Genomic DNA, 14,787 nt, shown 5'->3' with positions numbered 1-14,787 from the left:
ACAGAGCTTTAAAAAAACACAATGCCCTGAAATCATTCAACAGTCTCACCTTATATGTAAAGAAAAATGTCCAAATATCCCGTATATTATGTAGGAACGTTCATAGAACGTTACACTCGTTTTCTGCACGGACGTTGTTTACAGGGACACACATCCTGACAGCTGATTTGAGTTGTGAAGACGTGTACTTTCGGTACAGATTTAACCGTCTGAACAGTTTGTTTGCGGTTTCATATCAGTAACGTTATATTTTGTTTGTATTGTTGAGATCGCAGGGTTCGTTTTCCCAAATGGCGACAGTGGAGGAACTGAAGCTCCGCGTGAGAGAGTTGGAAAATGAATTGATAAAGTGTAAGCAGCAGCAGCAGCACTGTGCCGTGGAGGATGCTCACAACCAGGCACTTCACAGACCGAAAATTGACAAAATGAGCGCTGAAGTTGTGGATTCCAACCCATACAGGTGAGCTTTTATTCTATTTTATTTGGGTGTTTTAGTGCTCATAGTGGAGTGACTAAGCCTAGTGAGTCATTCTGCCCATATGTTGGTATCCCATAGACCACATGCTAATCACAGCTGTGTTTTCATTGCAGTCGTCTAATGGCTTTGAAGAGAATGGGCATCGTGGATGATTATGAGGTTTGTTACTTGATAGTTGTCCTCTCTCATTGAGAAATTAATTTGTGGTTGCTTGTTTATTCACAACATAAATTATAATAGACTCACAAAAATACCTGCGAGGTATTACTTTGGCATTTTAAAGCTGTGGACTGGATGAATTGATGTTGTTTTGTAAAGTCAATAGCAATTACCAATACCATTCCTCCCTTTATACACATATACACACATTCTCTCTCCATATCAGCTAATATTGAAACCAATATGCATTTTGTTTTGTACAATGCTTGTGTAAAACCTGTTTTTTTTTGTTTTTTTTTTAGCTTTTTAGACATGAATGTCTTAAGACAATTGTGTTTTTAAGACCTTTTTACATTTGTGCTGTTCTGCCAGATAAACTGACTTTCTTCTTGATAATAAACTCAGCATGTATTGCTTTTTATGGCTGACATCAGCTGTCAGTGCACGCCTGATAAAGGTTTTTTTTTTTGTATTTAGAAGCATGATTAATAATCTCCAAATAATCTTGACAGAAAATCCGGACATTCACAGTAGCTGTGGTCGGTGTTGGGGGAGTGGGCAGTGTGACCGCTGAAATGCTCACTAGATGTGGCATTGGTAAGGTAATACAAACTTGATTCTTTCTTCCATTTTTTTCCTACCTTATACTTGTTCATCTTGTTCAGTAGATTGTCTGCTTGTGCTTAACCCAGGCTTGTCTCTTGTTCCATCTCAGTTGCTCCTCTTTGACTACGATAAAGTAGAGCTGGCCAATATGAACCGACTGTTCTTCCAGCCTCACCAGGCAGGCCTGAGTAAAGTGGAAGCAGCCGAGCACACACTCAGGTATACTGTTGTTAATAGTAATCCACTTTTCCCCTTAATTTGAGACATTTGGTTTCTACTTGCTGACACGTTGCTCAATTTTCCCAACAGAAACATTAATCCAGATGTGTCGTTTGAAACTCACAACTACAACATCACCACAATGGAAAACTTCACACATTTCATGGACCGCATCAGGTGGGTATTCCTACTCTCTAGTTTCTTGTCCTCTTCCTGTGTCCCCTCAGTGGAACAGACCTTCATAAGTTATTCTGTGTGTTGTCAGTCATGGAGGGCTGGAAGAAGGGAAGCCGGTGGATTTGGTCCTAAGCTGTGTGGACAACTTTGAGGCCAGAATGGCCATCAATACAGTGAGTGTATTAACTAATACGTAATACACAGAGCTGTCATAATACACACAGTACTTTGCACGTTACTTTTGCAAGTTTTTTTCATTTTTATCCTGTTTCTCTCAGGCTTGTAATGAACTTGGTCAAATCTGGATGGAGTCTGGGGTGAGTGAGAACGCTGTATCAGGACACATCCAGCTCATCATCCCTGGAGAGACAGCCTGCTTTGCTGTATGTCCACATGCCACACAGCAACCACATACAACCAACATTTTGTTTACTTTCCACTGAAAATATGTGTAATTCTTACAATGCCAATACTTAATACTGCAATATTTCTTTGTGAGGAAAAAAAGAAGTAAAGTTAACATAGTATTTTACAATCGTATCCTTTCTTAGTGTGCTCCCCCTCTGGTGGTGGCAGCTAACATCGATGAGAAGACCCTAAAGAGGGAAGGTGTCTGTGCTGCCAGCTTACCAACAACAATGGGTGTGGTTGCAGGCATCCTGGTGCAAAATGTCCTCAAGTAAGTAATGTCATTTATGGTCACTGAGAAACCTGACATGAGAAACTTTCAAAATGTAAAGTGAATGTTTTGTCTTACAGGTTTTTGCTAAAGTTCGGGACTGTCAGTTATTATCTTGGCTACAATGCCATGCAGGACTTCTTCCCCACCATGGCCATGAAACCCAACCCCCAGTGTAATGACCGCCACTGCAGGAGACAACAAGAGGAGTATAAGGTGTGTGTGCATGCTCTTTGTTTTCAAGTAGTAGGATGCAGGATTGACCAAAAGCCCAGTTCATTGTGATACTGACTCTTACATGGTGCTGCATCAGATAAGAATGCTAAAAGTGTCTGTCTGTCTGAATTTCTTCCCTTCAGAAGAAAGAAGCGGAACGGCCCAAGGTGGAAGTTGTACAGGAAGAGGAAGAGGTCGTACATGAGGACAATGATTGGGGTGAGTGACAAACAACTATTGCATTTAACCGTGTCAGATTCATAAGATAGTTTGCATTTTTTTTTTTTTCAGTGTGCAGTAAATGTGTATTAATGCTAATTGTGTTGTGCAGGTATTGAACTAGTATCTGAGGTGACTGACAATGAGTTACAGGCTGCATCAGGCACTGTGCCTGACCTCCCAGAAGGCATCACTGTGGCTTACACCATTCCAGCTGAGGTCAGTATTGTTTAAGACAACAAGGCTTTAAAGGACTTTACAAGTAGTTTTTCATGTTTCAGCTCATTAATTTAAAATAATTAAGATTGTTGATAACCTTTTTGCCTAAGCATACAGCCTCACAAGATTTTATATTGTAACAATAAAGTCAACTAAATATTCACTGTAGTAGATGACTGAAAACAGGTTTCTAGTATCCACTTAGATTTTCATACCATAGCAATCTAAAATTAAATTACTGCCTGGCTGGAAGGTAGGAATTGAATCTTAAAGTCACGTAGGTGTGGAAAAGGGTCAGTTTTTTTGTTGACTAAAAGGCATATTCAACTAAAATCTGATAATATTTTGTTTTCTTTTGTTTGAACCAGAATACAGTACACGGGGAGACAGTGGAGGAGACTGAACAGAGCTTAGAGGACTTGATGGCTCAGATGAGAAAGATGTAGGCCGCAATCTGAAGATGTATTTCTGCTATTCAGATGGCGCTTCTCACTTTATTCCAATGATTTCTATGACAACAAGCATTTTACAATGGTCACTTGGGGGCCAAAAAGCCAATTAATGTCAACAACTTCTAACAATTACCAGAGGTAAATGCATGAAGAGTGCTGCTGATGGCAGTCAAATGTGTAATTTGCTGATGTACTGGGAAGGCGTGTAGCACTTGGAATTGGAACAAACTCTGGATCAACGTCTGTAAACCTAGAATAACATCACTGTTAGTGCATTAACATGTATACGATGTGTATATTCGGGTTTTGATTAATGAATGCGTGAACCAACCTTTTACTGTATTTGCTCTGTCATTCATTCAGCTTTAACAAAATATCTGCTGCAACATTACTGATGGACAATGTTTACTTTGTCTCAATAAAGTATTTATTAGATGGAATACAATCTTTTTGATTTACTGGATATGATTTTTGTTGCTTTTACAGATTTTAATTACATTATATTACATTACATAAATACATGAATATATCAAAACAAATGCATTTAAGATACAATGTATATGCTATATTTGGCAATGAAATAAGTTTTGGTGCACTGAGTCCCTTTTGACTTTATGTATATCCAGTCAGACAATAGATCATTATTTTATTGTACCTAAACCTGAAGATGCATGTGGCACCATCATGTTTTTGACAATTCCCTTAAAATCACAGCTAACACATAAATGTACATTTAGTTTTGCATAAACACAACATAAAATCAGTACCAAAGTTTGAGTTCCTCAAACATGGTCGAGGCTTGTTTTTGGACTCGTATCTTGGGTTCCTATATTCTAAATTCCCTTTTTTTAATACTTGTAGGTAAACATGGTGTGTGACGTAAACATAAGAATATTTTGGCACATTTGATTTTAGAGATAGCAGCTCTCAGATATCCTTCATTCAAAACGTCAGGAATGTAAACTTGGAAACAAAACTGAGGTTTGATTGCCTTGCTAATTAATATTCTATAAACAGTTTTGGCAAAAGGGATGACAGCATATTGTGTTGTTGGTATGTTTTATAGTTCATAGTTAATCTCCTCATGATTAGGATTTTTTGAAATATTCCTTAAAAATCAAACTATCAGATCATCTGAGTTTTCTTCATACATGTGTATCTAATTCACAAAAAAGAAAACTTGAAAGAGTGCATAGAACATCATCCATTGTATATTGGAAAGCACCAAATGTATCTGTTCTTGTTAGTCATGTTTTTTTTTAAATTAGAATATGCCAAGCCCTCTTGGATGGATGGATTCCATGCCTGCAAAGGAGTCTGTACTGCTAATTGAACAATATACACTGTTAAGAGAACTGAAATGTTTGATTCTGAATTAAAAATAGTGTAAACCTGAGTTCTAGGCCCTTAAAAGGGCTGATATAACGGATGTCCCAAGTTATTTACACACATGATTATGTTAAGACTACAGAAATATTCATAAATACTTTTGGCAAATACACAGGTTTCACAGACTAATAGGGCACTTACAGTATATTTCACCAAAACCTAAAACCTCCATCCAGACAATCGATCATCACAGTGTGAGGACCAGGATGGTTCTCTCTTTGATAAAACCGTCGGGTCTGATGTTTTTGTTATTCTGGCTTGACAGAGTCACCTTGGGGCTTGTGGGAGGGGGGCAGGTCCCCTCAGACTGAATGTATCCCCACTGGAGGAGTGGCGGGATGGAGCGTTCCCACACACCAACGATGGCTCTGCCTCTTTGATCTCCATTGCACGCTTGTAAAGCTCTGCTGCTTTCTCAAAGTCCCCCTCTTCATAGCTAAAACAGAAAGATTAAAGATTATTTCATATCTAATTGGTTAACTTCTGAATAGCAAAATGTCACCTGTTGGTAACCTCAGTACTATACCTAAGCACAGCCAGGTTTTTTAATGTCTCTCCAACGCGAGGATGTGAGCGGCCCAAGCTATCCTCATACACTCTCAGTGCTCGTTCATATAGAGGCAAGGCATCATTGTGCTTCTTCTGCAAAGGACAAAGGAATTCACAGTTTTATTCTATACATCCTAAAATACATCTACACATGCCTACACCATTAAAATTAATATATACAAATATTGATAGACATATGCAAGTCTGGAGTATATGAACTGAAGACTGAAGAGGCATGAACATCCTCACCAGTTGGCAGTAGATTACAGCCAGGTTGACCAGCGCTGTGGCCACACTGGGGTGTTTGGGTCCGAAACTTTTTTCCCTGATTTCCAGAGACAGTTCATACAGTGGCACAGCCTTCTCCAGCTTCCCCTGTACAACACAAACACATCTTAGAATCAGGTGAGAACACCAACACCAGATAAGCTGTTCAAAAGACGGACTATTAAAATGTTTCAGTCAAAAGGCACGTGTGTCTCACTCTGCGTTTATAGAGCATGGCCAGGTGTTTGAGTGTGTATGCCAGCGAGGGGTGGTCTGGGGACAAGGCCCTCTTGCGGATGTCTAGCGCCCTCTCATACATGTCCTCAGCCGTTTCATACTCCCTTCTCTCTGTGTGCAGTGCAGCCAGGTTGTTGAGGGACTGAGCGCAGTCTGGGTGATCTGGACCGAGGACACGCTGACGCATCTCCAGAGAGCGGGTCAAGAACACCTTGGCTGCACTGGGTAGATCAAAGAGAGGGAGGTTCGATAATGGTGGACATACTATTGTAAAGTAAAAAGTAAGCATGCTGACACATCTCAGAATGCCGATCATTCAGGTCACGTGACAGCCTCTGAAAGTGTTATATGTCTTTGTTTATGTGCATGCCAGCTGTTAGGTGTGAATGTAGCCTTACTCCAGGTTGTTTTGGAGGTAGTACAGGACACCCAGTTCATTAAGTGTCTTAGCACAGTCAGCGGAGTCTTTCCCCAGGGTCAGCTCTTCCAGCTGTAGGGCTCTGCGCCTCAATAAAGTAAAGCCGTACTGGAAGGGGGAGATAGACAAAAGGCATGTAAAATATGACTAATTAAGTGAGTGTGACTAAGTGTGTGGATAGCTGAGAAATATGCTCACCATATGACCTTTCTGGCGAGCAGTCTTCTGACGTATCTTCACTGACCTCTTCCTGAGTTTCTCTGCTTGTTCATACCTGATAGTAAAAGTACCAGGTGTAAGTCATTAAATATGTGTATTTTAAATGGTTCCTGTGTTGACTGAGTGTTTTAGTTATTGTTTAACTTTTAATGAGGTCATAAGATCATCAGCATAGGTGGGATGACTCCCTGTAAACACATTACTTGGCTGGAACAATCAATAAGTTATACTACATAAACAGTAATTTTAAGTGACATCATGCAAGTCAACACCAAGAGTGTCCCATTTACTTGTTTTGTTTCTGGTAGAGCATTGCGAGTGACTCCAGCTCTCGAGCTACGCTGGCGTGCTCAGCACCATAGGCGTTCTCACTTATCTCCAGGGCCTGCTTGTACAGCTGCTCGGCGTTGCCATACTTCTTCCACTGAACATAAACCCCGGCCAGCTGGTGCAGAGAACGAGCTACACTGGGATGGTCCGGGTCCAGGGCTGTCTCCCTTATTTCAAGGGATCTTTGTAAAGGGGCCACTGCCTAAACAAACAGACAGAGAGAACCAAATATATATGAAATTGTCAATATATGCACTAAACTGCTATACAAGACGAGGCGAATAATAAACATGTATACATGAATAGTAAACATGAATTCATTTAGTCCATCAAAAGCTAATAGTCTTTTAAATATTATAGTCATGCATTATACCTGACTAGGGAGGCCCAGGTCTTTGAGGAAACGTCCCAAGGTCTCATACAAGTTTGCCAGCTTGGTCATACTGTCTTCACTCTCGCAGCTCTTCTCATAGTGTTTCAGGGAGTCAAAGTACTCATTGGCCATGGAGCTTTTGTCTTTGCCCACATACTGCCAATAGGCTAGCAGCTCAGAGAAATGACCCCTAAAAAACAAAACACGTCAAATCCTTTATCAAAAAAAATCAATTACAAGAGTATCTGTAAGACAATACCTGAACAAATGTGGCAGACTTTGTAATAATATCAACACAAATGTATACCTCTTGTAGAGGTTTTGGGAGACAAACAGGTTTAGGAGGCTGAGTTGGAGTTTAGTCCTGTCCTCCTGCTGTTGGAGCAGCCAGGGCAGCTCATCTGCTACGCGCCATGTCACACGATCATGGCTACACACAGAGACACATATACAATGACGTGACTTGTATGAACATAAGAATGTGAATTGAGCTGCAATGGGAAAAAAATGGCCACTCTGCAGCACCTGAGTTGCTGGCTGAAGTAATGGATCAGTTTCTCTCTGTAAGTAGCAGAGCTGCTTCCTCCACTCAGAAACTCCAACCTCACAGCTTCCCAAGCCTGACAGATACACAGACACACAGTCAGACATAAATATCACAGACAAAATTTCAAATTTATCTGTTCATATATTTTGGGTCCAATGATTATAATATTTTAATGCATTTGTCTTCAGTTAAAACTGATTTATCTATGATTACATGAGTTTGTGCTCTGTAATTCTACTGGCCAATGAGCCCAGTTACCTGCAAGTGATGAAACCTGATTAGCCCACAACGAAGGGTTACAATGCAGAGTCTGTTCAGACTGTAGAGCAGTGAGGACAGAACAGGCAATTCCAGTTCTGGGAAAAGGTCTTGTACCTCTGATTCACTCACTCCATTATGGCTGGCACATACAAGGCAAAGTATCTAAGGAGAAAAAAAACAACAACAAACCACAACATGTTGGAGAAGCTAAACATAGACAGATTACTCACTACAAGAAAACCTTGTGTTTAAATGCAAAGAGGGGTACTGTTATTTTGTCTCAATATAGGTCACCTCTCTCATAATGTGTCGCTCTCTGTCATTGTTGAGGGAGTTCAGCGTCATCTTAAGTGCCAGGCGGTAGAGTGACATGGTGTCTTGACACTGTAGGCACTGCTCAAGGCTCTTCTCCAATGACCAACATGAGCTACTGCTGGGCAGTAACAAAACAAAACACATGATCAGATCAACAAAAATTTATACAAGTCACTGAAAACCCTCCCATTATATACATTTCATTGCAGTGAAATGGGTCCTGTGTCTTTTCCCCTTGATAAAAAGCAGTAAAAATACATAAAGAATTACATTTTTAAGTACTGCTGTTGCTTTGCATGGACAATTAAAACAGCTGACAGACCTAAAACCACATTTCAATGTATCCGGTGTTGAATCAATGCTGGATGGTGAAGAAAAGAGAATCTGAACTGCAAAGACAGTGTTGGCTAACCTGGTGATCATCCTTGCCAGTAGTGTGACATATAATGCATTGCAGGTCGATGCAGAGCGGCAGTGCCTTTCCAGCTTCTTCTCCTGGAATAAAGATACAACATTCATAAGCAGCATCCTGAAAAAAACATACCTATTAACAATTTCAAATGTGTTTTCACACACCCAAATACTTAATTTAAAAAAAAAAAAAAAAAAAAAGGACGGTGGAAAGATAACTGACCTGATCCTTGGCAAGTTTGAGATCCATGGTCTGGCACTCTGCATTTACAACACTCCTGACCTCTCTGGGACTCAGTGGGTCTAAATGGAGTGTGGGCCACAATCTGGAAAGTGACATCTATAAATGGTAATACTACAGGAAGGCATTTAGATATTCATTCCACTGCACTGTCAATAAATAAATAGAAGCTTGTACCAGAAAAGGACACAAAATAATCTGAATAGGATTTTTCATATTTCAAGCACCTACCTCCAAGCTTGAGGACATGTCTCCACATTGACAGACACCACCACTCTAACATTGACAGGGAGAGGGTCAATCAGCCACTTCATGTGTCTTTCTGCTTGCTGGAAAAAAGGAGAAAAATGTAAAAGTTGGAAGAGTTCTTCTGGGAGTTCTTCTGAAGAGTATAGAGAATTATTCTGAAAGTTGACTGAGAGGAAACATGTACAGTATATGTCTAATTTGGGTTAAAGCAGAGGGGATGTACCTGTATTTGGTCAATGGAGTCGATGATAATGATAATGTTTCCTTGATGGCGAGCTGATAGCCTTTCAAGCCAGCGGGGAAACTCCTCCAAGATCTTACTGGGCTCCATGGACAAGCCAGAAATGGACCAGAAGTGCTGCAGCAGCTATGTGACAACAACAGTTAGACGACATATTCCCCAGCTAATAAATAATAAAGTGTGACATCCCTGTCTGACAAATACTGAAAGTAAGACTACAAGAGAGACCACTTACTTTGACTGTGAGGCGTTTGATGATGAGAACTGGCTCTGAGCTTGTGGAAAGAGGGTGACCAACAAAATGATAAAGGAACAAGGTGTTGGGGGACTGCTTCTGCTGCAGCTCAATCCTGCAGAGGATTAAAGAGCAATTAGTGTGTGTTCCATAATGACACATCACACAATATGGAAGGGGGGTGACACATTGCACTTATCTGAAATAATCAGTTCTCACCATTTAGACAGCAGGAGAGACTTTCCTGAGCCTGGACCACCGGATACTAGCAGAGGAGGGGTGGGAGGGGGAGCAGCTATCATGTCATTCAGACGATCTATATACTGGGAAGAATATCAGACACAAAACAGTCTCAGAGAGATAAATCAACAAGAAAAGATTGTTTGAGTTGAAAAGATAGGAAGATCTGCCCTACCTTCTGGAAGCCTAACTGTGAGTTGGTGCTGCTACAAGCCTGCTGATAGGACTCAATCTGTTCCTGCTCATCATGCAGGTCCCACAGCACATCTCCCGAGTCTTCCTCTCGCCCCTCCTCTATACCAGAGTCCTTAGAGTCAACATCTGCTCCTTCAAGACCCAGCAGCTCCTACAAATAGAGGGTGGAAATGGAATTTTAGAGAGATGTCAGGGAATGGAGGTGTGGGCATAAATCATTGTACACACAACACTTAAAACTTTATGAGTTGATGAAAAAGCTGATGTTGTATTTTGCTGTAGGAAAGTTTGTACCTGTTTGATGACTTTCTCTAGTTGAGCATAAATCAGGTAAGCCCCATCCTCTGCAGAACCGCTATGATCCACCACCTGGGTAAATGTTCAAAACATAATAATAATAATAATAAAGTTTACTTATATAGCATTTATTAAAACCAGAGATTACAAAGTGTTTTACAAGGACAAAATGAAACCCCCCAAAAATAAACACAAACAAACTAATGTAGACAAATTTGACCAAATTGAATAAGATAATAAGGTAAAAAATACATACACAAATATTCAAAAGCCTTTGAAAGAAATTCAGAAGGGATTTAAAAGAAGATACTGATTTTGCAAGTCTGACTTCATTGGGCAGGTACTAGGGCAAGTTGAGGTGCTCTAACAGCAAAAGCTCTGTCCCCTTTAGTCTTACATGTTGATATATGGACTGCTAACCAGTTCCTGTCTGAGGACTTCTCTTTTCTTATTTTTGTCACCACAAGCGCTGTGTGTTATCTAGCAACCAGCATTACACGCAATGTCAACTTTGAAGGTGTTAAAACCACATGTGCTTTTTGACCACAGTATAAGCTTTGGTGGCATTGGGCAAATACCGGGTGTGACTGTAGTGTTAGTGTGCAAGTGTGAAAAAGAAAATTGTTGAAGCAATGCATGTATTCTTAGTGAAACTACTCTGGATAAATGTATACCATTAGTCATACTCATTTATAAAATGCACAAGCTGACAGCTCAGTACAGTTAACATGGTAAAATCAGTCTTTATCTATATTTGGACATTTTGGGAGAGTACTCCTTCTTCCCTGTATCCTGTCTTGCCTTGTTCATTTAATATACTGCACCTTGACTTTAGCAGCCTTGTCTGCAGCATTGACCCTTTCCAGCAGTTGCCTGGTAGGTCCAGTCAAATTGTGATCTTCTTCAGTCCTGAGGTAGAGTACCAGTGGATGGCCATCTGGATTCTTCACAAAAGCTTCCTCACAATCCTCTACCACAGAGCTACACATGCATTTCACACAAATATTAGAACAAAATCATTTCATTTATTTATAAATGAAAAGGAATTAATATACAACCTTCAATAAATGTGGGTACCAAGATTTCATTTTTAATGATGCTAGTTAGGGTAATATATGACTTACCTAGTGACAGTAGATTTGACAAGAAGCACACACACAGAGCTCCTTTCAATCTCTTGCTTGCGCTCTACGGCATATGAGGCAGCAGTCTCCTCTGGGAAGCAGACATTCAGATAGAAATGGCCTAAACCCTCACACATTCTCCGCAGCACAGGAGAGTGTTTCTGTAATTAAAGCATGAAGCACTGGGGTTAAGCAGCTTTCTAGAAAAAGAGTGGCATTTTAAACCAGATTGACTTTCTCAGACATGTTTTGGAAAATACATTCAGACAAGTCTTAAATGAACTAACTAATTTCTTGAAGGCAGATTAGAGTTTACATGCAAAACTTATATAGTGGTAGGTTTAACTTCAGATTAATGATGTCATTCAACAGAGACACATGGATTATTTTGTCTATTTCACTGAGGAACAACGACCACCGTCATTCAAACAAATTCTGCAGGAGCAATCAACTTAATAATCCTGACAAATCAAGCTTCTGAGAAATGGCTGCATGCACATACTCTCATTACGAAGACTAAAACAGGTGGAAATTAATCCCATTTAACTTCGTCCAGGAATCTGCAGTCAAGAAGAAAGTAATTCAAACCTAAGGTGTGTTCCAGACAGCTACTTGTTAAGCGAAGATTAACTATCCTGAATTTCGGCCACGTCTCCAGAACCAAACATAATAATGCCAACCTTGATAAAGATATCCAGCTCTGCTTTGGTCTCCTGGGTAGAGATTAGGTAGCAGCGTACTGTGTTACTCCACAAGGCCTGAGGCACATGAGGGGAGACCTGAAGCAGACTGGCCACTGCAGCATCCCAGTCATCTGACATAGTGAGAGAAATGAGAACAGTGTACAAGGCAAAGACATGAACAAATACAGTACAATGAATGGAATATCTCAAAAGCTATCCATATTACAAACATAAATCTACATCAATTGAAAAGTTAGAATAAGGACATGATAAGTAAAGATAATTTTCTAAAAGGAATAGAATTAATTTTCCAGTGTCATAGTAGCTACTGTAGCCATGGGGCAAACATGTTTGGCTTCTTCTGTCCTGCATTCAACTCATATCATAACACCTCCTTTTTTACTAAAGACTTATTTAAACAGTTTGCTTACCTCTGCTCACATTTGCAAAGGGTCCCTCTATATCTATCAAACTATGTGCAAACTCTGGTCCTCGGAAGGTCTGTTGCAGCTGCATCATGCTACCCATAGAGGGCTCACTTCCCAGCACACCACCAGTCCAGTACTCACACTGTGTCCCTGCAGCTAAGGACATACAGTAAATTAATGATACAAGGTTTTTGAAGATGTTATAAAAAAAAAAACAAGACACTATATCTTGCTAGATTATGCAGTGTGCTAAAAGGAAATGAAAACTTATGAAAAACAAAATAAAAGCATGATGGGATAGCCTCTTGCTTTCTTGTTAACAGGAATAAGTAGGTTTACTGAATGATTTGATTTGATAGGTGAATGCATAAAACATATTTTTTTTAAAAAGGCCACACATAAATATCTGAAAGAACAGTGTGGATTTGTTGGTCTTACCCGTCACAGTAGTTTGGTTGTCATCTGAATCAGAGTCATTTGGATCATAGACCTGGATGCCCTGAGCCTGCAGCTGTTGCAGTTTGGACTCCAAGTCCCTCTTGGCTCGCAGGAGATCCTGAATTTCCTTCTCCTTCGTCTCCCGGAATATCTGGCAATTATTCACCCAAAGAAGTTAGGGCTGCAATCATGATTAACAGAGAGAGGAATGAACTGGTGAGTAAAACATCTGGTACGGTTTACCTTAAACTGTCGTTTTACTTTGTCCCTGTCATGTTCAAAGGTGGCAGCCCTCTCCATAGCTTGGTACTTTGCCTCAAGAGCACTTTCTTTCTCTCTCAGGATCTTCTGGTAAGTCTTCTGCAAAGCCTGTTGTCAGATGATAACACTTAAACCAATATGTTTGTGATAGGCTTCAAATTGCTTATATTGTATCCAGTCCGCTTTCTCTTCCCTCCACATTGATGTATTTTACCTGTAGCTCAGCCCTCAGCCTCTTGTTCTCCTCATCCAGCTTGGCTTCCTTCTTTTGCATGGATGAAATCTCGTTGTTCTTGCTGACACGGAAGATTTCGTACTCTTTGCGGAGTCTCTCGTACTCTGCAGCATACTCTAGATCCACAGAACCTGTGGATTTGAAACTGGCCCCAATCACCCGGGGTCCTCTGCGAAAGGAGCTGCGTAGGAGTCGGGCTTTGGGCTTGACCTCCACCGGGATCTCACAGGCTTCCCCACCTTCACCTCCGTACCCATCCTCAATCACCTCCCCTGGGCTGACCAAAGAGGATGCCGTGCCCATGATGGCAAAAATAGTCAGCCTTTTCGTATGCACATGGCTGCTCCTGCGCGATGAAAGACATGACGTGGATACAGGGAAGTGACAACTACTAGGGAGCATCTATCTGACGCTAGGAAGGTGAAAGATGACACTTTTCTGCGCCCTAATGTGTGTTGTCCTCCTGCTGTAACTCAAAACAGCTAGAACACGCACAGTTATAGCCACTATGCTAACTTGCTGCCTACAAAGGCAACAGCTGACACGACCGTTACTTTTAGATGAAAGCTTCCAGCACCTAGAAGGTGAAGTTACCGCTTTTTGAAGTTAATTAGTAGCTAATTATTCCTACCGGTCCAATAATCATAAAGAGTAAAGGTGTTTGTTTAGCTAACGAAGCGCTACGGGAATAGCTCTTAAAACGCTCGACGCAACATTTAGTTACTGACGAACAGACTAAAAGAATAACATAGTAAGTTTTGTACATATTTCAACTTTGACGGAATATTGATAATAGCCTCCAACCAAAGTGGAAAAATCACAAAGCTCGGTTAAATAAACAAGAGTTGACTTACGGTCCCGCTCCCTTCACAGCTTCTTCCTGGCTGCCTTGGTAACAAGTCGGTAATACGGGTGCTCAGACAAGTCAAAATGGGTAAAAAAGTCAATTATCTAATGTGAGCCACTTGTTGAGGGTATGGCAACTGCACAGAGCCCTCATAGTAGGTCTTGTATTAATTGTATTAGTATTGTGATTGTATTAATTACGCAAATGTTACGCTATAATCATTATGCTATTGCACAGTTTAATATAACAGGGTTATTTGAAATTGTACTGATACCTTCATTAGATGAGACATTCTGAGTCTGACACAAATCAAGTTTTCAAGTGCAATCACCT

General features: G+C 40.5%; 2 protein-coding genes across 3 annotated transcripts; one reads left to right on the top strand and one right to left on the bottom strand.

Annotated features, from left to right (window-relative positions):
• The first annotated feature begins 86 nt into the window (after positions 1-86).
• uba5 (ubiquitin-like modifier activating enzyme 5) lies at positions 87-3,864 on the top strand. 2 transcript variants are annotated; one of them, XM_044339460.1, is made up of 13 exons: positions 113-193; positions 269-460; positions 592-637; positions 1,150-1,239; positions 1,353-1,462; positions 1,553-1,639; positions 1,728-1,812; positions 1,918-2,022; positions 2,191-2,318; positions 2,399-2,534; positions 2,678-2,753; positions 2,866-2,972; positions 3,341-3,864. In XM_044339460.1, the coding sequence occupies exons 2-13, from the start codon at positions 291-293 to the stop codon at positions 3,416-3,418; spliced, it is 1,218 nt and encodes a 405-aa protein (XP_044195395.1). In that variant the 5' UTR covers positions 113-193; positions 269-290; the 3' UTR covers positions 3,419-3,864. The 2 variants fall into 2 exon arrangements, with proteins under 2 accessions (XP_044195394.1, XP_044195395.1); XM_044339459.1 differs by having other exon boundaries at positions 87-460.
• nphp3 (nephronophthisis 3) lies at positions 3,719-14,742 on the bottom strand. The gene is made up of 28 exons (XM_044339457.1): positions 14,462-14,742; positions 13,587-13,953; positions 13,355-13,480; positions 13,112-13,262; positions 12,677-12,829; positions 12,243-12,376; positions 11,563-11,723; positions 11,263-11,419; positions 10,436-10,510; positions 10,122-10,292; positions 9,926-10,029; positions 9,707-9,821; positions 9,454-9,597; positions 9,213-9,310; positions 8,964-9,066; positions 8,742-8,824; positions 8,309-8,444; positions 8,012-8,176; positions 7,732-7,826; positions 7,514-7,636; positions 7,207-7,396; positions 6,794-7,035; positions 6,483-6,558; positions 6,265-6,392; positions 5,847-6,087; positions 5,612-5,737; positions 5,340-5,455; positions 3,719-5,249 (listed from the first exon to the last, which is right to left on the bottom strand). The coding sequence occupies exons 2-28, from the start codon at positions 13,908-13,910 to the stop codon at positions 5,081-5,083; spliced, it is 3,906 nt and encodes a 1,301-aa protein (XP_044195392.1). The 5' UTR covers positions 13,911-13,953; positions 14,462-14,742; the 3' UTR covers positions 3,719-5,080.
• Positions 14,743-14,787: the final 45 nt, after the last annotated feature.

This window comes from Thunnus albacares, chromosome 21, assembly GCF_914725855.1.
Source record: "Thunnus albacares chromosome 21, fThuAlb1.1, whole genome shotgun sequence".
NCBI classification, from domain to species: Eukaryota; Metazoa; Chordata; class Actinopteri; order Scombriformes; family Scombridae; genus Thunnus; species Thunnus albacares.
This window is presented reverse-complemented; position numbering and strand designations above follow the sequence as displayed.

Excerpts from the sequence above, each read along its gene's own strand:
- uba5 (XM_044339459.1), top strand. The coding sequence starts at position 291 with ATGGCGACAGTGGAGGAACTGAAGCTCCGCGTGAGAGAGTTGGAAAAT. Across the intron at positions 461-591 it reads GTGGATTCCAACCCATACAG|TCGTCTAATGGCTTTGAAGA; the intron begins GTGAGCTTTTAT and ends TTTTCATTGCAG. Across the intron at positions 2,754-2,865 it reads ACATGAGGACAATGATTGGG|GTATTGAACTAGTATCTGAG; the intron begins GTGAGTGACAAA and ends TGTGTTGTGCAG.
- nphp3 (XM_044339457.1), bottom strand. The coding sequence starts at position 13,910 with ATGGGCACGGCATCCTCTTTGGTCAGCCCAGGGGAGGTGATTGAGGAT. Across the intron at positions 10,511-11,262 it reads ACAAGGCTGCTAAAGTCAAG|GTGGTGGATCATAGCGGTTC; the intron begins GTGCAGTATATT and ends ACATTTACCCAG. Across the intron at positions 10,293-10,435 it reads TAGAGAAAGTCATCAAACAG|GAGCTGCTGGGTCTTGAAGG; the intron begins GTACAAACTTTC and ends CTCTATTTGTAG.